The following is a 19,980-nucleotide window of genomic DNA, read 5'->3' as shown; positions in this document are numbered from 1 at the left end:
CTTGTATTAAATGGAATACTATACAGTGATGAAAATGAATAATCAGATTCTACAAAAAATCAGAAATAAATCTCACAAACTTCTAACTCAACAACTGTCCCCTAGAAAAGTTCTTAATTTATCCTAACACTTTCTAAAGGTTACTAACAGCACACTAAGAATTTAAATAGTCAATAAGATCTCATAATTTCAAATGTTAAGAAAAAGCAATTCTCCAAAAATGACTAAATCTAACTTGTGTAGTTGAAAAAGCAAATATAACTTAATAGGCTATTCATTTCAATACTGGATACAAAATCAAAGGTCTAGAAAATGCAAAAGATCTATTAGGCTATCTGAAAGAGTTACTGTCAACATGATTCTGTATCCATTGTGTGATGCACACTGAGATTCAGAAAAGTAAGTCTATGTCATTGATAATCAAATAAATGCCTATATAATATTCTATAAATTTAAAAACAGATATATCTGACCCATCACTTTATTACAGTTGTTTAAATAAGTGGCCTTTAACTTTCATAAGGTATGTACACAGAGGGCCTCCCCAGTGGCGTAGTGGGTTAAGCACAGTGTTCTGAAGCTGTCCGCAGCATCTGCAGCTCTGATTTGATTCCCAGCCAGCCAGGGAGACACCCACATGGCGCAGCAGACCTCTCCTGCCTCACCCACTGCTCCCCTCAGCAGTGTTTTCGGCCCTTCTGCCTGTTCTGCACCCTGCTCTGTCACTGGTGAATTCTCTCACCCTCCTGCACCTCTGGCCTGTACCCCAGTACTTGTATAAATAAATAAATCTTTAAAAAAAAAAAAGTCCAACTCTTAAAAAAAAAAAAGATATGTACACAGAGGCTAAGAAAAGAAAGTTTTGATCAAGGCCAATTTGCTTAGTATGTATTAGTACCAGGTTTTGTTCCTTCCAAAAAACAAAGCTTATACCCTGGGACCCACTGCAAAGAAGCACACAAAAAGTACTCCCCCCAAAAAATTTAAAAAGATAATTATGGAATCAGAAAGTTAGTTTTAAAAGTTCTAAAACACTGATTTTAAAGTTTTCTTAATAACATTAATTGGAACTGCAACCAACACAATTAGAAACAGATTAGAACAAGCACAATGTAAAGATGTGTAAATGTCACTCCAAAATGAATTAGGCACATTTTAGTAATATATCAGTATATCACTGCAAAACATTTTGCTTTGCAAACAGAGGACACTGATCTCACCTGATTTCATTTTCATACTGTGGGGACAGTCTACCTGAATTCTGGTAAAAGCTTTTCAGGAAAGAGGGGGCAGTGAAGGAAGGGGCAGAGAAGGAAGTGTGAAGACTTGGAAGACTGGAGGAAGAATTACTCTCCTTGTGCATGCGCCGAACTGATGGAAGAATGCTGAATACAGAAAATACAGCAAATTTGTCTTAATTTATATTTCAGCACTATGAAAAAGCATATAAACAGGTTCTTGCTATTAATTTAATCATTGTTTGAAAGGCTTAGGACTGGATCTTATCTGGGGAAAAAAAGGAGCATGCACTTTTCTAGTTAGATAACTATGACCAGTTTCACTCTTTCATAAATTGAGCTCATCTACGTGGTATTTCGAACCACATGTGTTTATCTCTATAAAATTCTTAACAATTTTCAGACAAAAAGTGTCTGTTCTTATATGCAAAAGATACTTCAAAGGGAAAAAAGTAGTAAAGCACAATAATTACAGGAAACAAACTCCAGAAGGAAAAACTGATTATCAGTAGTTCAAAGACTTAAGTATGTTAAAGATATAAACCCTTCCAAAAATTCAAGAACAGCATGTATGGTTATTGGAAGTCATCATAACACATTTGGTTTGACAAACATTAATGTCCATGTTCTTTGCTGCAGCCTATGGGATTGTGCAGACAGGATTTTATCCAAATCCCTCAATTTCCTACATAATTCTTTTTCTTAGAAGATTCTTTCTGTAGCAAGTTTCACAATGAAACAAAATGCATCTCTTAACATTGATAGAGATAATATGAGCTTCTATATTATGAAATGTAGTAACATTGACTGGATTTATAATAATCTAAAATAATTAATGTTTTAATTGGAAAAAAGGAGATTTATTGCCTCAGATAAATATAAATGAGGTGATCATACAAAGACTTGATATATACATGAATACTCCACTTTTTTTTATTTTTACAAAAAAGCATCTGAAAAGAAATAATGTATTGATTTATTTTTATATATCCTAAATATCTTATTTTTTATCCCAAACTTAGAGATTCAAAAACAATAATAAAATTGTAACCTGGAAAAAATGGTAGTAAATTTTATAACTGCCAATATAAAAATTTATCCTATTTTTACTTATGAATTCATGATACAATCCTGCTTCCTGTGCCAAACTCACATGTAAGGAGGAGAAATAAAATTATTCCTGCGATACAAATTCTGTTTTGTGCTACACATTAAGAAGCATAATCAAATGCCCAACCCAGGTTTAGCCCCTTTAATATCCCTTCCCAAATGCCAAATAATTTTATAAAATTATTTTTTAAATACTATGTAAGATAATTTCTTATGACCACATTCTGACAACTAGGGTAATGTATAGTTTTTTATTCTGGATAAAAATTTTAACAATTTTTATATTTGGTTTTAATTTATTATGAAATAAAAATACAGTCAAATTTTATCACATAGGTGAAGGTAAAATTAGGTGATCTTTTTAACCCTTGTATTTTATAGCAGGCTAACAGGATGTGCTACTGATATCTTATTCTTGAATTTGCTGACTTTGTTTCAGCAGAGCCATCAGTCAGAAGACAGCAAAAAACGTGTTGTCAGCAGGTTTTTCCAACAAAACAACTGTATGATAACCTGTCTCCATTTTTTTTGGGGGGGGGGTAAATATTTCCATGCAACATATTTAATCTCTTCTCTTTGGGTATGCTTTAAATCTTGCCTCATTTACCTAGGAACTGTGGTTTTTATAATTCAATGTATTTTTATGGCCTTTCCAAAAACTCAAGTGTTGGCTACAGCATGAAGCTACAATACTTCCTGACTCCACCGAGATCAACACAGAGTGACAAGAGAATTTTATGTCACATTCCAGAGAGAGGTTTTGGACTCACCTGCACTGTTCGCTGGAGCTCTGCCTCAGAAGAGGAGAGCGTACCCCGTGGGCCCTCCCATCCTGTAAATGCAGCTTTCTCTTTGTGCTCGAAGGTGGGTGGCTGAACGTGTGTGCCCTTCTTCGAAACTGTGGGGAGTCAGAATCCTCCTCGGGGAACGTGTGCCAAGCTGAGGACAGTGGGGAGGCTGGTGGAGTCCCCGGTGGCGAGTCTCCTGGTGAACAATCCTAAAAGGCAAGGAAGAGTGAGTCTCTCCTTCCTAAGGGATCATGGCAGATCTGCTTCAACACAGAGCTCAAAAGTAACAGGGTGCTTCTTCTTCCTCCTGAGTCATGACAAAACTTTTTTTTTTTTTTTTTTTACTCAATCCATGCAGAAGGCTAATCAGTATCACCACAAACCACTTCTGATAAGCAGCTGTAAGACAACATCCGTAAAGATAGCCCAGAAAGTAAAAGGGAGGATAAGAAAGGTATCCTTTCCCCTAAAGCTTTGTGGTTAAAATGCTACAGCTACTGTATTTTTGTCAGTGTTGTAACAAAGATGAATAAAGATCGGGACCAAAAGAGGGTGGAGCCTGTGTTTTACATATCGACTGATTTCCGTGACACATCAGCTGCATGTTTCCTGTACTGTCAAAACAATATCACAATGCGTAAGTGTTCAAATCTCATGGCACAGCCTCCAGGAAAATAAAATAAAGCCTGTTAAGTATCTTCCTTCACTGTGGATGTTTCTATCCAACTCCATGGTCCCTGAGGTAAAATTTTTTAAAAGACATGAAAAACAGGAAATGAATGAAAAGTGAGCTATGCGGGAACGCATCTCGTGTTGCATGGGTAGACATCATAAATCTTTCAGTCCAGACAGGTAGGCTGTTTATGCTTCCCAGAACAGGCGCATTGTAGAATTGTCTAGCTTGATAAACAAGGGCTAGGGCTAATAGACTCACTGCTGGTTTAGTCCTCAATTCCCTCAATGTGTAGTAAAAACATTTTAGTATTTTCCCATTTAAAAAAAAAAAAAGGGTCACATACACCTCAGGTAACATGTTGCATGGTACAGGAAACAGGAAACCAAACCTACTGAGAATTGTCTAGGTGATAACGAAGAGCCTTGTGTTGCAGTTAAAATGGTAAAAAATAAATAAATAAAAGTAAAAAAAAAGGTGGGGGAATAAAATTAACATGGGAAGAGAATAAAAGTTGTAAAGATCACTCCAAAAGTGCAGCCATGACATGCCTCACTTTTCTATGGCTTCGGAGCAACATTAATTACTACTTATTACTAATAATTACTGTCCTCCCAGAGTAAAGTATCTCAAAACAGCAAAAACCCCAAAAGCGACAGCCAGGCTGGCGGGAAACAGTGTTCTGTCTGTCCCAATACAAGAACCTCAGCTAAATGAAGAGCTAAATACTTAGCCAATACCCAGCAGCTTCTTACTTAAGGTAATAAACCTCAAATATTAATTGTTTTAAAAGTCATAAAGGACCCATAATAAGATAACTAGAAAGTCATATTACCGTATCAGTGTTGGTTTTTGCCAAGTTGCAATTAGCAGTGAAAAAGGAACCCTTATTAGATACCTTCTCTGAAGCAAGGCTGTTGGCTCTTTCAAAGCTGTCCATGCTTCCGAGCCGACCTCTCATTCTGTTAGCTCCCTGAGTGAAGAGAGTTAAATTAGATTGTTCGTCCAAATGATCTGAATTGTTAAATTCCTGCTATAAATGGAAGTTGCAAGTTACTGTCTTCAAGTTAGCATGAAATCGATCCTTCTGTGGTTCTCTCAAATTTGTTGGCAGTATTAACAGCCGTGCCAACACAGTAAATAGAACTATTCACTATCATTTCCATAATTTCTAAGTCAGCCATCAGATAACCAGGCATTCAGATCAAGGTTAATCATTATTCACCCATAAAATAAGGAGACCCTCATTAGATCAGTGAGACCCCCCCCATTAACTTTGTGTCTCATCCAAATAAAATTAAATGTGGAAGTCATAATACAAAAAGCCACAAGTTAAAAATGGCTTAATACATACAACCTATATTACAAACACCATAATTCTCATTATAGGATTACATTAAGTATAGGTTATAGAAATATATAGAAATACATAGAATTAAGCTTCATTCATTGTTCCATAATACAAAACTAATTCAATAAAGCAGTTCTCTCTAGAGGACTAGGTACCAGTTTGCTTCAATATTGGTGAAATATTCTTATTTTTCTTTTCACACTATAGCTGATCTAAGAAAGAGGAATAAAGTAGATCTATAATCTATTTTTTCAATTTACATAGAATTGGGAACCACATCGCAAAGGTTTTGAGAGAAAATACAGACTGGGGAGTTCTACATAACTCCAGAATACATGGAAAAGTTTTAGAATGAATAAACAAGAAACATAAGTCAAGTCAATGGGACAGTGACTCCATAAAATAAAAGTGCAGTGCTTATATAGCACTTGATAGTTTGCAAGTTCATCTCCATGCATTCTTAGATTTAATTATCTGGAAGAGAAGAAGGGACTAATTTCATTGTAATTTTTACGTAATTTAACTTGATGCAAATTTAATATAATTCATTTTTAATTGATGTAATAACTGCGCAAAGTTTCAAAAGTCAAATTGTGTACTAAACTTACAGTGGACATGGCATTCACCAAACCTTTTTCACACAACAAATCTTATTCCCCAAAAGCAAACACTGAAACTATTTTTATTGAAGTTTCTGCTATTCACTTATATAACTCTTCCTTTTTTTTTTTTTTTAATAAATTTTATTTTTATATTCCCCCATACAATTGCAAACGCCCCATTCTGACCCCAATCCTTCCCCTCCCGCCCCCCACCCCCCAAAAAGTGTCTCTGGTTCATAGATTTTTGTTGATTTTGATTTTCACTTTCTTATAGTTATTCATTTTCCTGGTCCCTTATTTAAGTTTTCTAGATTCCTGCTATGAGTGAGACCATCCGGTATTTTTCTTTTTCTTTTTGGCTTATTTCGCTGAGCATGATCCCTTCCAGCGCCATCCATGTTGCTGCAAATTGCATGTGTTTATCTTTTTTGAATGCTGAGTAATATTCCATGGTATATATGTACCACATCTTCTTGATCCAGTCATCTATTTTTGGGCATTTGGGTTGTTTCCAAAGCTTAGCTATTGTAAACAGTGCTGCTATAAACATAGGGGTGCAGGTGCTCTTTGGAATTTCCATTTTAGGCACTATTGATTTCCTACTTTGGAAGATGAGACTTTTAGTAGTCTTACTTCATTACCATGCCCACATACACTTCTCTCTTTTCACGGAAATTATGAGACAAGTTTCAGTTAAATCAAAATTTTGTGCTTAGTTTTTATCACTTTGTAAATACTGTTTGCACTTGAAGACGAACTTTACTGTTTAGTACAACTCACATCATATACAATTTAGTTTTCATGGAGTTAACAACTGACTCAGCAATCACTAGTTTAAGAGTTTCCAAAAGATCTCTCAGTATGGGGCCTCCCCGGTGGCGCAGCGGTTGAGCGCTGGGTTGCGAAGCTGCCTGCAGCCTCTGCAGCCGGTTCGATCCCCGGCTGCTCCCCGGCCACCAGAGGAGGGTCCCACATGACGCGCAGACCTCTCCTGCCGCCCGCTGCTCCCCTCAGCAGTGGTCCTTCTGCCTGCTCTGCTCCCCGCTCTGGCTCTGGTGAATTCTCTCACCCTCCCACGCTTCTGACTGTACCCAGTGCATGTATCAAACAATAAATAAATAAATAAATAAGACATGCCTCTAGAAAATTTAAAAAAAAAAAGATCTCTCAGTATGGTCAAACATCACATAACCTATCAATCACAATTTTTATTTTTCTTTGAGCAACGCATTTTGGAAACCTGTCTTCCTGCTCCAGTCTAGACTACTGTAATTTAGGTTTGCTGAATAGATCTTCCCAGTGTTTTACTTCACGGTTAACCTAGAAATTTCCTTTGAAATCTGATGCTATTCTATAATGGAATTTCCATTTTCCTGACATGTGGCTTCCACTTTTTTTAGTTTACTTTCTCATTTAGTGAAACATATACTCCAGGTGCTTTCTGAGAGTGGGACATACACTCTAAAAATAGTTACATGTCTGTAAATGTCATTATTTTGTGGTTATATTTCATTAATGGTTTGACTGAATATATAATTCTGATCAGAAACTTACCTTTAGAATATGTCAGCACTGCCTAAGTATTCTCTGGTCCAGGAGTCTTTTGTCATTATGATTTTGAGCCTGTATATGTGTGACCTGCTATGTCTCTCTGGAACAGACTCTAACTTTGCCCTTAGGGATTCTGAAACTTTGCAATGATATGCCTTGGCATGACATTATACAGTTAACAACTGGACCCATTAAATCTGGAAGCACATTCATCAGTTCTGAGAAACTTCTAAAATTGTTTCTTGGAAAATTTCTCCATGTCTTTTCTCTTTTTGATGTGGGGACAAGCATCTAAGGAGGTGAGATCCTAAGCTCAGAATCATACACAGTGTTGTAAATCAGTGTTGCCTCAATTAATATATCTGTGTATATGTACTCCACCATGAATGTTAATTCACACACTTCAACTAGTGGACAATAGGTATCTATCTAAAGTCTGAAGAAAGCCTGAAATGAGGACTGCTTTCCAATAACTGACACTTTCATTAGAGAATATCTCTCTTTTGAAAATATATCTATTAATAAATATAAACTAGTAGGTATTCATCTTTTGGAAAACTTCAACTTAAGAGAAAGCAACAAACAATCACAACACAAGACTGTCTTTTCACCTCAAACAGAAGTTTTTTTGGTTTTAATATATTATGGTTTGGAAATACAAGTGTCAAGCCTTTTCCCTTGAACTTATTTTTTAATTGTTAATGAGCTGAGCTTCTATGCATTTTAAAAATGTATCCTATTTCATAAACAACTGTAGTTAGATCAATAAAATATTTAAAAATGGCAGTAATTATGAGCTGAGCTGTTTGGCAAGAGTGTCAATTTTCTATGATAAAACTCAGAGAGAAAAAAAATGAACCAGCAAAGTTTAGAAGTTGCCTTTTCTAGATAACCTTTAATCCAACATGGGTAGCTGCCAACCTTCCCAACAAGTACATGCTGCTGCAAATGGTGCAAGTTAAGACCTTGTTAGGTCACATGATTTACGGTACTTGGCAGCACTTAGGACACCAACGCTACAGCCTACACATTGACCAAAATAGACTGGCTGTGCCCTTGCTGCAAGAGTCACTCCAGCCACTCATGGCTACGTGAGAGGCACTTCAAAGTCAGCCAGGCAAGCGTGGTCAAGAACGACAAGGTACCAAAAGAAGATAAAGAGAGTAACACTCTAAACACCCATCTGTCATTCTGGACATGACAGAGATTTCAGAGCTAACCACAATAGGCACCACCTCCTATCTGCAGTGTGTTACTTTCCTAACTAACAGACATTTCATCCTCCCAGTCACGTGAAATAAGTATTAGGAAGCCCAATTCACAAATGGAGAAACTATGACTTAAAAAAGGTAAATAATTTGTCCAAGAGCATAAGCATAAAATCTGCCAAGAGCAGTTGAATTCAGGCCCCCTGACCTTCTACTTAAGTGGCCTCTCAACTAAAACTCTTACCAATTCATGACAACCCATGTAGACTTGGTTGCCCTGCCTGAACCTCCAGGTCTCTTCTGACCTCCAGCCCCAGGACCTCTACCTTGTTTGACCACACCTGACAGCTTTAGGACAAGATTGTTCAGGAAGAGGGAAATAGAGGGGAAGGAGAGCTGCTTTGCTTATTTTTTAACAGACTATATCAACTTACAAAATGGAATACACAAATTTCTATTTATTTACTCTTACTATTTTTAGCATTTCTTATCAGCTCCTAAGAATGAGTGAAAATGTAAGACTTCTTTATAACATGATGTGACAAATGATAATATGTTCTTATAGTACTGGGTATCAAAACTCTATGAGCCCCTTTTCCATCCATGTCTCTACTACTTCACCTCTATTGCTCAAGTTCAGGTAACAGAAACACCAGATTTGAGGATGAAACTTTATTTTAGGAGATTAAAATAATCTTACTCTTTTCTTAAAGGAAGTCTGTGAGCCAGTTGAAAACTAAACAACACAGCTAGAAAATACAAACATTATTACCTAAAAGAGCTTTAACTTAATCTTACCCTTGAGAAGATATTTTCCAGGGAGCTAGTTAAAGATCTCTTTGCTTTATTTTTCAGAACGTCAAGTTTGAACCTTCCACTGCTCGTCGCATTTTCTGGGATTGTACTATTTGAAATAGTCTGTAGGAAGAAAAACAGAGAAGTTTTAATTTGGAAATACTCAAGGTCAAATGAGGCTTGAAAGACAAGTCTATGAGTAAGCCATTGAAAAGCACAAGAATTCTTTTGTGACTCTATTAAGAAGAAATAATTTATGTTCCATATTATGAACATACAGAAAAGGGTTTAATTTTTACATTGTAAGTAATAAAAAAAGAGTATGATCTTTCCTTTATGCTTTTCCTTTTTCACTAATAAATTCAGCCTGCATTTAACAAAAATTAGGCTTGAGATGTCATTTTTCACTGTGATTTTGATTAACAACTATAGCCACCCTTTTCTATGTTACAGATTTTATATCCAAATTACCAAGGAAACACTGGAAGTAAATTTCAAAGGACAAAGCACCTCCCAGTAAAACTGAATTCTGCTACTGCCGCTGTTATAACTCCATTTTCATTTATATGCAGGTTCATTTATCTTTTTGATCAACAAGTACTCACTGACAGTACTAAATTATATGAAAATCTACATTATTTTCACTGTATTAAGTTCCATCTATATATTTTATCTTATTGATCTAATAAGCTACTGCATATACTACATGATTTTTTAAAAATATTTATTTATTTATGCATACAAGAACTGGGGTACAGGCCAGAAGTGCGGGGGATGAGAGGATTCACCAGAGACAGAGTGGGGAACAAAACAGGCAGATTGACTGAAACACACTGCTGAGGGGAGCAGTGGGCGAGGCAGGAGAGGTCTGCTGTGCCATGTGGGTAGCTCCCTGGCCAGGAATTGAACTCATGCTGCAGTGACTGCAGATAGCTTCATAGGCTGCATCTTAACCCTTTGTGCCATCAGGGAGGCCGTACTACATGATTCTTAACACCAGACAACTTCCAAGAGAGAAAGCTACCACTTGCTTGAGGAGAGACTAAATTCACATTAAACTGTGACACTAAACAACATGCAAGTATCAAGTCTGGGTCTTAAGTGCCAGATATATAGGATGAATCCCTATCCAGCATTTATGAGTAGAGGGCATCACTTTGAAAATAATGTTTGGGGAGAATTCTCTGAAAGGAGTGTTGAAAAGTCACCAGAAGGACAGGAACATAGAAAGAGAAAGGCTTTGTCACAGCATATGCAGGAGGTACAAAGGTCCCAGTGGGCACTGGGTCCATGGGATCACATAAAAAGATGCTTATGAAAGAAATATGACTCCCATCAAGGAAAGGGGAAAAGGAAAGAATGGATATGAAGGTGGGCTGAACTGGGCCCAGGGTGTGTATCAAGGACCAGAATGTTTCATTATTCTATGACTTTTAGGTGAAACACAAGAATAAAATAGGGATATTGTGTTGGCACTGAGAGCAAAGCCTGAGAAAGCTGCTCAGTAAGAATGGTTGAATGAATGGAAGGAAGAATGGAAAGCAGGAGGAAGAGAAAGGGGGAGGGGAGAATTTCACACCTGTCCAGAAAACAAGCAGATTATGAACAACTTGTCCTTTATGACCTGTAGTGTCCCCATCCCTGGGAAAGCGCACATCACACTCACTCTGGGCTACTGGCCACTGTTCAGCATCACTGAAACCATCAGAGATTTATACAAGCAAACCCATTAATACATTGGTCTCCATGTTCCTTGACTTCCCTATACTGTTGGACATTGTTGGTCTTATGACTTGAACTTTTCTCCTCCTTGTTCACACACCAAAATAAATTTTTTAAGTCTCTTTCTACCCCATTTTTCCCTTTAAGTCTTTTTCATTGGCACCATTTTTATTCACTAACTACCTGAAATGCGGTTATTGGCCAGTATACTCTCCCAAGACTTCAAATCCATGCCGAAGCTCATTGAACTCTATATTTATACCATAAACTCAAACTCCTCTGTGAGCATCCCAACCCAATCCCCCCCTTTTTTTAAGAAAATATCTATTTATGCATACAAGTGCTGGGACACAGGCCAGAGATGCGGGGAGTGAGAGGATCCACCAGAGACAAAGTGGGGAACAGAACAGGCAGATTGACTGAAATACACTGCTGAAGGGAGCAGTGGGTGAGACAGGAGAGGTCTGTCTCGCCATGTGCCAACCCATTTTTCTAATTAAGTCTCAAACATATTTCCAAAGTTGAATTCTTTCCTGCTTTCTATCCCTCCCACACTAGAGTCTTCTTTCTGTATTTCCTACCTCAGTTTCCCCAAACCTGAAATCTTGAAGTCTCTTCCAGCAACACACCCTTCCTTTCTTCGATGTATTGATCTAGCCAGTTAAAGTCTTAATGATTGTGCCTTCCAAAAGCACAAGGGACTCAATCCCTTTCCTCACACCCCCAGAGCTCTCGTTCAGCCTCACTTCAAGACAAGATAATTTTCTTCAGAACAGAATCAGTCAATCTATTTATATACTAGTACTCTCTCTGCCTTGTCAACATTTATATCATTGTATCAATCACACCATATTTTAATTCCATTACATGCTGGTTTCTCTTCTTAAACAGATGACGGAACAGGACTACAAAACTTCATCACCACTGCCTACTACATAGCAGGCACTTGATAAAGTTTGCAAAAATTAAATGAATCGCTTCTTGAACGTTTTATCACAAAAATCTCCTAATGGAAGAATGTGACTTTAGACCTAACACTCTCAACATCTTTCTCCACTAACATTCCCCACAAATCCACCATCATTGTGATGGCAGAATTATCATTTTAAAGTATAAATCTGATCTTAATATCTTACTTGAAATTCTTCAATGACATCAGGCCTAGCCTTCAAGGTCATTCATCACCTCACCTCTCCTCCCCGACCTTTACAATCTCATTTCCCACCAACTCACAAGTTCATCCTAAAAAAAAAATAAAATCTGTACTTGGAGAGCCTGAATGGATGTTCATTCATGGTTACAAAATTACTGCATAATTTTGTGCTCATTTTTCTTTTCATAAAACACACTTCCTCAACTTTCCTGATTAGCAACTGTTATCTTTCCTAAAACGCCATTGAACCCCATATATTTCTCTTGAATTTTTCCTTCCCCCTTACTCTCCACCTCAGCAGCAAAGCTAAAACACAGCGACTTTTGTGCTCACTGCGCATTCCCTTAAAAAGCCCCTTTTTTGCCTGTGTTATATTATCTGTTTGTCTCCATTCCCTTTTTGAATATTTGAGCTCTTCTCTGGAGAGGGCATCATTTATTCATCTCTTTTTTGTCATTATTATCATATAGCTTGGTTCAGAGAAGATGCTCTATAAAGAATGTTCAATGGGGCCTCCCCGGTGGCGCAGCGGTTGAGCGCTGGGTTGCGAGGCTGCCCGCAGCCTCTGCGGCACCAGTTCAATCCCCGGTCGCTGGGTGAGGGTCCCATATGGCACACAGACGTCTCCTGCCGCCCGCTGCTCCCCTCAGCAGTGTACTTTATCAGTCTGCCTGTTCTGGCAAATTCTCTCACCTTCTCGCGCTTCTGACTGTACCCAGTGCTTGTATAAATAAATAAATAAATCTTAAAAAAAAAAGTTAAAAAAATGTTCAATGAATAAGTTAAAGAATCACTAGTAACATGATATGTGATTTGTTCTGAATATAGTGAAATAAAGACATAAACTGAATTAAAGGTATGTCGTGATTCCCTTATAAGCTGCTGCTGATGCTTTGCTTTATCTATATGCATCTGGGAATACATTCTAAACCATGTGCATAAAGACAGCTTGCAGCCAAGATAGTCGATTTCATATTATTGCTTTTTAGGTGTTTGATTTCACCATTCAGGGCTGTGTAAGCTTATAATAAAATAAGATGTCCAAACAAATATAAAGTGATGGATCAACATAAGTAAAAATGCATGTTCACTTTAAATCATGGCCATTTACTCATATTGTTCTATCAAAACTACAAATGTTTTTTTACATTTTAAAAGCATCATATTTGACCTGTAGAACACACAGGAAAGAAACTCCCTGCATACGTTCTGTGGTTTCTTGACTAAATACATAAGCAAAACAAAAAAAGGTCAAGGAGAAAACATCTCACCAGCGGGCCTTCCCCAATGTGAACGTGTGTCTTCTGCTTGGCTTCACACAGCTGCCTCAGATGTAAAATCACAAGTTCGTTTTCCTCCTGGTCATTGACTGGCTTCATCTTCTGTTGAACAGACAAAGCAAGAGGACACTAAGACCACAAAGTCCCTCTCATTTTATTTTCTTCTTACTGGGTTTTATGTCTGGCAGACAAACATAAAAAAAAAGCCCAAATGGGGCCTCCCCTGGTGGCGCAGCGGTTGAGCACTGGGCTGCAAAGCTGCCCGCAGCCTCTGCAGCGCCAGTTCGATCCCCGGCCACCGGCAAGGGTCCCACATGGTGTGGCAGACCTCTCCTGTCTCACCTGTTATTCCCCTCAGCAGTGTATTTCGTCAGACTGCCTGTTCTGTTCCCCACTCTGGCTCTGGTGAATTCTCTCACCCTGTTGTGCTTCTGACTGTACCCAGTGCTTGTATAAATAAATAAATCTTTAAAAAAAAAAAAGCCCAAATGCTCTCAGAAGCAAAAGCAACAATGACACTCTAGTTACTACCAAGTAAGACAATAGGATACACATCTCTGACTTGACAGAGGAATGAAAGGAGGATATGCAAGGAATTCTCATTCCTTAGATCATATTTGTGAGGACTGTAAATGACATTACCTGAACTCGTTCAAAGATGTCAGCTTGCTCATTATCTGTCAGTGATGAGAGATGCCTCTGTATTACCAGCTTGGCTCTCGGGGGATAGAGACCTAAGGAAAGTGATAGGCATAAGTGTTACACACTGTGTGGCTGTAGAGATTAAAATGTATGTGATGCATTGCAGCTTGTCTCTTAGCCAAATGGCTCTGAAGTTAAATCTCCTCAAGATGGACTCTGCTCACAGCAAATCCTGAAAGGCTCCAATGAAATGATTAAAAAAAAAAAATGGAAAATGTCTTCACAAAAATTAGTGACCCCTGTCAGTGATACTGTAGTCAGAATAATAAAAGATTTCTAAATGATACCAAATCAATAGTTTAAGCAGATTTAATATAAGTATATTAACCATTTAATATAACAAATTAGTTACCATAGAAACTCACAGTTGAATTAACATGAATCTACTTCCTGGCATGGAAATAAAAGCTAAATACTAGTCTGAGCAAAACTCTCTAAATCTAAAACTTGCCATTAAAAAAGATAACTAATAATATTAAAATACAGAGTTACAACTTAGAAATCTCCTCATGCAGATCTTGGTCAGTGGTAATAAAACAGCAAGGCTAGCTTTAGCATTCAGTGACATTCAGTGACATTCAATGACATTCAGTGACATTAGTATTTAGTGATGGTATTATTATTTTACCAAGAAACTGTTTACCTCTTTATAGCATGTTATTTATATAATTATTATACTCTTACCCAGAATGTATGTCATTAGGCAAAAATCTTTTCCATGAAAACATTTCTAATATTTTTTTTTAAAAAAGAGAAATCTTTATTCATATAGACAATGATTAGTTTTTATTACAACTTTTCTATTTACATTTTTATTTTTTCATATCTACAACTGACCACACTTTTTTTTTTAAAGATTTATTTATTTATACAAGCACTGGGTACAGTCAGAGCGCCGAAGGTGAGAGAATTCACCAGAGCAGAGCGGGCAGAAGGACCGAAGTACACTGCTGAGAGGAGCAGCGGGTGGCAGGAGAGGTCTGCAAGCCATGTGGGACCCTCCTCCAGTGGCCGGGGAGCAGCCGGGAATTGAACCGGCGCTGCAGAGGCTGCTGCGGGCAGCTTCACAACCCAGCGCTCAACTGCTGCGCCACCAGGGAGGCCCTGACCACACATTTTTAAGAAACAGATCTTATTTACACAGGTGCCACTTAGAGTACTGCTATTATACTTTGATTAGAAAGAGGACATCAGGGGCCTTCCTGGTGGCCAACGGGTTAAATGTCAGCACTATGAAGCTATTCCCAGGCACTGCAGCACAAGTTCGATCCCCCACCAGGGAGGTGACCCACATGGTGCCACAGACCTCTCCTGTCTCGCCCGCTGCTCCCCTCAGCAATGTATATCAGTGGTTACATTTCTTCTGCTCCCCACTCTGCCTCTGGTGAATCCTTTCACACCCCGCACCTCTGACCTGTACCCAAGTTCCTGTATGCATAGATAAATAAATCTCTAAAAAAAAAAAGAAGAGGACATCAGTTCTATCTAATATTTAATGACCCCTGTAGGTAAACTGGTACTTTAAAATCACTAAGAGTGAAATCAGTTCAAAACAGGAATTGTTTTAAAGGAACTAGAATACACATCACAGTCACCAAAATGCGTACAGTGCTACCTAAAACAGGACCTGTTTTAAGCCATGATGAGAATCAGAAAGAAAAGTTTCTGAGAACATCTCAGTTCCACTTTTCTTCGTGCAAAGTACAACAAAATTCTGTGACAAGCTCTGGGATCGCATACAAAAACCTTGGGCACTAGGATTCATTTTGAGGTGTGGTGCCAGTCTCCACCAGAGCTTAGCATTTGGGGGCTAAGTCTCTGGAACAGGTTCTTTCGAGACTATCTTAAGAAACTGATTCCCACAACTTGTTTTGTTTACTTTTGTTGTATCTACTATTCTAGTGTCTTATTAACTTGCAAGAAGATAAAAGAAAAGACAAGAAGCAAAGAGGATGGTTGCCTAAAATAGGTAACAAAATTGTTAGTCCACTATTTTTGTTCTGGCCTTTATTTTAGCAGAGGAATTGGAGACAGCTGGAGTTTATTTTCAAATTATATATGCCCCTGCCACTAACATGAAACTGAATTAACTTCCTTCTTATCCTCAATTTGGACTCAGCAGTGATTTACTCACACTGACAGGCAAGAATATTATTTATCCCTCATGCATGTTAGTGAAGAAAAACAAGACTGAGGATAATCGCTCCATCTCCATGATGCTGAATATCGCTTCAGTTTCACACTCTGAGGTTTGGCCCTTGGAAGATGGCAAGCCCCTTGGACCCTGCCTTCTCGATTCACTTTAGTCCACAGACATGGCTGGTGGTGTTTTTGCCAATCTAAACAGCAAGACTCACTCAACACGAGCATAGGTGATCAGGGCTCACATCAGCATACTTATCTACTTCTACTTTTTCTTCTTTTCAAAGTAAAACTCCTTATGACTGCAGCAAGGTGTATTTCACAGGAATGCTATATTTCTTTTTTTTAATATTTATTTATTTATTTATTTATGCATACAGGAGCTGGGGTATAGGCCAGTGATATGAGGAGTGAGAGGATCCACCAGAGACAGAGTGGGGAACAGAACAGGCAGACGGACTGAAATACACTGCTGAGGGGAGCAGCGGGCAAGACAGGTGCTTAACCCCTTATGCCACCAGGGAGGCCCCAGGAATGCTATTATTTCTGACTGCTATAAAACATTAAATACTTTATTTATTTATTTTAAATTAACTTTTTTTTTTTTTTAAGTTTTATTTATTTATTTATACAAGCACTGGGTACAGTCAGAAGCGCCGGAGGTGAGAGAATTCACCAGAGCCAGAGCGGGGAGCAGAGCAGGCAGAAGGACAGAAGTACACTGCTGAGGGGAGTAGCGGGCGGCAGGAGAGGTCTGCGCGCCATGCGGGACCCTCCTCCGGTGGCCGGGGAGAGCCGGGGAACAAACCGGCGCTGCAGAGGCTGCGGGCAGCTTCGCAACCCAGCGCTCAACCGCTGCGCCACCGGGGAGGCCCATCTCTATATACTTTTTAATATCAGTCTCACTAACTTTCTACAGCTGCCAAGTTGTGTTTAATCAAAATGTGGTCACTCTTCCAGCTTTACACTTTGTACCTAAGCATGAAACAAGAAGTGATACTGTTATCTTATTTAGATGAAAATAACAGTCTGGGGAAAACATAAATGCTGAGGTTTCAAAGCAGTGTGGCCCTGAAAATCCCTGCTTTGAGGTAGTTGCTCGAGAGAAGGCATCACGTTGCTTTGAAAAATGAAGAACCAGGGCCTCCCTGGTGGCGCAGGCGGTTGAGCACAGCACTGTAAAGCTCTCTGCGCAGGTTTGATCCTGGTCGGCCAGGGAGATACCCAAATGGCGAGGCAGACCTCTCCTGTCTCACCTGCTGCTCCCCTCAGCAGTGTATTTCAGTCAGTCTGCCTGTTCTGTTCCCTGCTCTGTCTCTGGTGAATCCTCTCACTCTCCCGCACATCTGGCCTGTACCCTGGTTCTTGTATACATGAATAAATAAATCTTTAAAAAAAAAATGAAAAACTAATTCACATCCTTCTGAGGCTTGGTCCTTGTGAGCAATGTGAAGGTGGCGGTTACTACCTGCTGTGTGTCTCAGGGGAGCCTGTTTCCTCATAAGTAAAATGGGAGTTAAAAACAGCACCTATCTTTGGGATTGCTATTATGGATTAAGTGGGCTATTACAGGCAAAACACAACAGTGCCCAGGTTGAGTGATTCCTAAAAAACCTTCTGCCTTATTGTTCCTTTCACTCTTACCCTAAAGCACTGGCCTCTCTTATGCTCACTTCCCCTGTTGTCTAAAGCAAAGGGGAGGGCATCCCTGGTGGTGCAAGGGGTTAGGGCTCAGCACTATGAAGCTATCAGCAGCCACTGCAGCACAAGTTCGATCCCAGGCTGGCCAGGGAGCTACACACATGGTACAGCAGACCTCTCCTGGCTTTCCAGCTGTTCCCCTCAGCAGTGTATTTCAGACAATCCTCCTGGTCTGCTCCCCACTGTCTCTAGTGACTCCTCTCACCACCCCTCACCCCTCTAGCCTACACCCCATATTTTTTTAAAGTAAGAAATAAATAAATGAATAAATAAATAAATCCTGAAGGAAGTTTCCCTCTAAAGCCTTAGGAAATTAAGGCTCTTTCTGCAGTCAACCTGGACCCTTCTTTTTACTCCCTTTTGAACAAAAGGTTGAGCAGCTTCTCATTTTTATATTGGGACTTCTAATTTCCATTTCAGAGGAGTGCTTCTTTAATATGATTTGCATCATTTCTTTCTGGCAGTTGTATCTTTTTCTTGTAGATAAAAAGAGTTCTTACAAATTCTGGATACCAATCTGCTTTCTCTTCACTCCCTGCTTATCATTTAACTTCCCAGTAAGCAGCTACTGTAATGGGAAAATTACATTTTTCTAGTCAATCTGTCAATGTCTTCTCTTCATAGTTTTTCCATTTTTGTGTCTTAAGAATGGTTTTCTTGTTCATGGACATAAAAATAGCCTTGATTTTTTTTTAATATTTTACCCACTTACACTGAGGTCTTTGATCCATCTAGAATATATTTTGAGTAAGGTAAAAACAGGACTCTCTCTCCCCTTGGATAGCAAACTGACCCAACACCATGTCCTGCTGATATCTTTGCCTGCTGATGAATGATACTCCCTTTACCATACACCAAATAACCTTCTATCTTTGCAAATGTTGTTTATGTGTATGCAAATGTGCTTTTTGTAAAACTATAAACCTTTAAATTTAAATATCACATTTAAATTTGAATGGCTATCCAGCATACCTCACTGCTCATTAGCATTTTGCCTATAGAACAGAAATCACAATTTACACTTACAATTAGGCCATTTCCTATGTTGAGCTGGAGTTTACACTCCAGATCTATTTTAAACCATCATACCAAGTTGTTCTGATCTGATCACAAGCCATCCTTTGCTCTGGATTTAAGCTTTCGAAATGTGCCATCCAGTCTCAGTTATGTCTGTAACCCCAGTGCCTACTGGGGAGCACAGTAGATGCTTAACAGGGGTATTTATTAAATAGCGCTTCTTCTTTTGTGCAATTATTATTCAAACTTTTTCATTTTTTTTATATTTAGCAACGGGTAACAAGAGGTAGGGGAAGGTGAGTCAGAAAAATCACTTTTCCCTCATGCCCTCCCAACTCCTCAAAACACTTTTTTTTTTAACTCTGTTTTAAACCAAAACATAACAAACCCTTGGAATATAGAACTGAAGTTACCAAATTGGGGGTGGGGAGGCAGCAAAAGGTGACGTAAGAGGAGGAGGTCCCTTGGAAGGTGGTGTCGGGTTATTGGCACTTTGGTGGTCAGTGTGGTGTGGTAATACACAATGAAGACGTATGAACCCACATCCTTAAATCATACCCAGTGTTATAAACCAATGTTAACTTGATAAAAAAAAATTACCTAAAATTTAAAAAAAAAAATCTGTTTTATGGGATTACATCATTGTGTCTGTCATTTTCAAATGTCTCTCAGAAGCCAGGCAAGTTGCCTCCCAGATCTAACTTGAAAGGAAAAGGCACACATCACCTAGTGAGTAGTGGGAAAACAGAGACTTAAATAAACAGCTGACATTCTCGGATGGGTTCGCCTTTCTTCATTCACTCAACAAATATTTGATCGGTTCCCACTATGTTCATAGAAGAATGTTAAGAGCTGTGGGAAATACAACTCCATTCCTTGAGTCAGCCTTCAGAAGAGAAAACTAAAAAAAGGAAAAAAGGGGAGAGAAAGATCCAGGCCAAGCCCCT

At 38.7% G+C, this 19,980-nt stretch overlaps 1 protein-coding gene across 1 annotated transcript in view; it reads right to left on the bottom strand.

Annotated features, from left to right (window-relative positions):
• The window catches only part of TBC1D4 (TBC1 domain family member 4), a 162,507-nt gene that overhangs the window by 33,801 nt on the left and 108,726 nt on the right, over window positions 1–19,980 (bottom strand). Inside the window, 5 exon segments of the mRNA XM_054701776.1 lie at window positions 3,119–3,345; window positions 4,708–4,782; window positions 9,320–9,439; window positions 13,463–13,573; window positions 14,114–14,205. Of these exon segments, the coding sequence (XP_054557751.1) occupies window positions 3,119–3,345; window positions 4,708–4,782; window positions 9,320–9,439; window positions 13,463–13,573; window positions 14,114–14,205 (625 nt within the window).

The sequence above is a fragment of the Talpa occidentalis genome, unplaced genomic scaffold (genome assembly GCF_014898055.3).
Source record: "Talpa occidentalis isolate TD23 unplaced genomic scaffold, MPIMG_talOcc4v2.1 talOcc4.5, whole genome shotgun sequence".
Lineage (NCBI taxonomy): Eukaryota > Metazoa > Chordata > Mammalia > Eulipotyphla > Talpidae > Talpa > Talpa occidentalis.
This window is presented reverse-complemented; position numbering and strand designations above follow the sequence as displayed.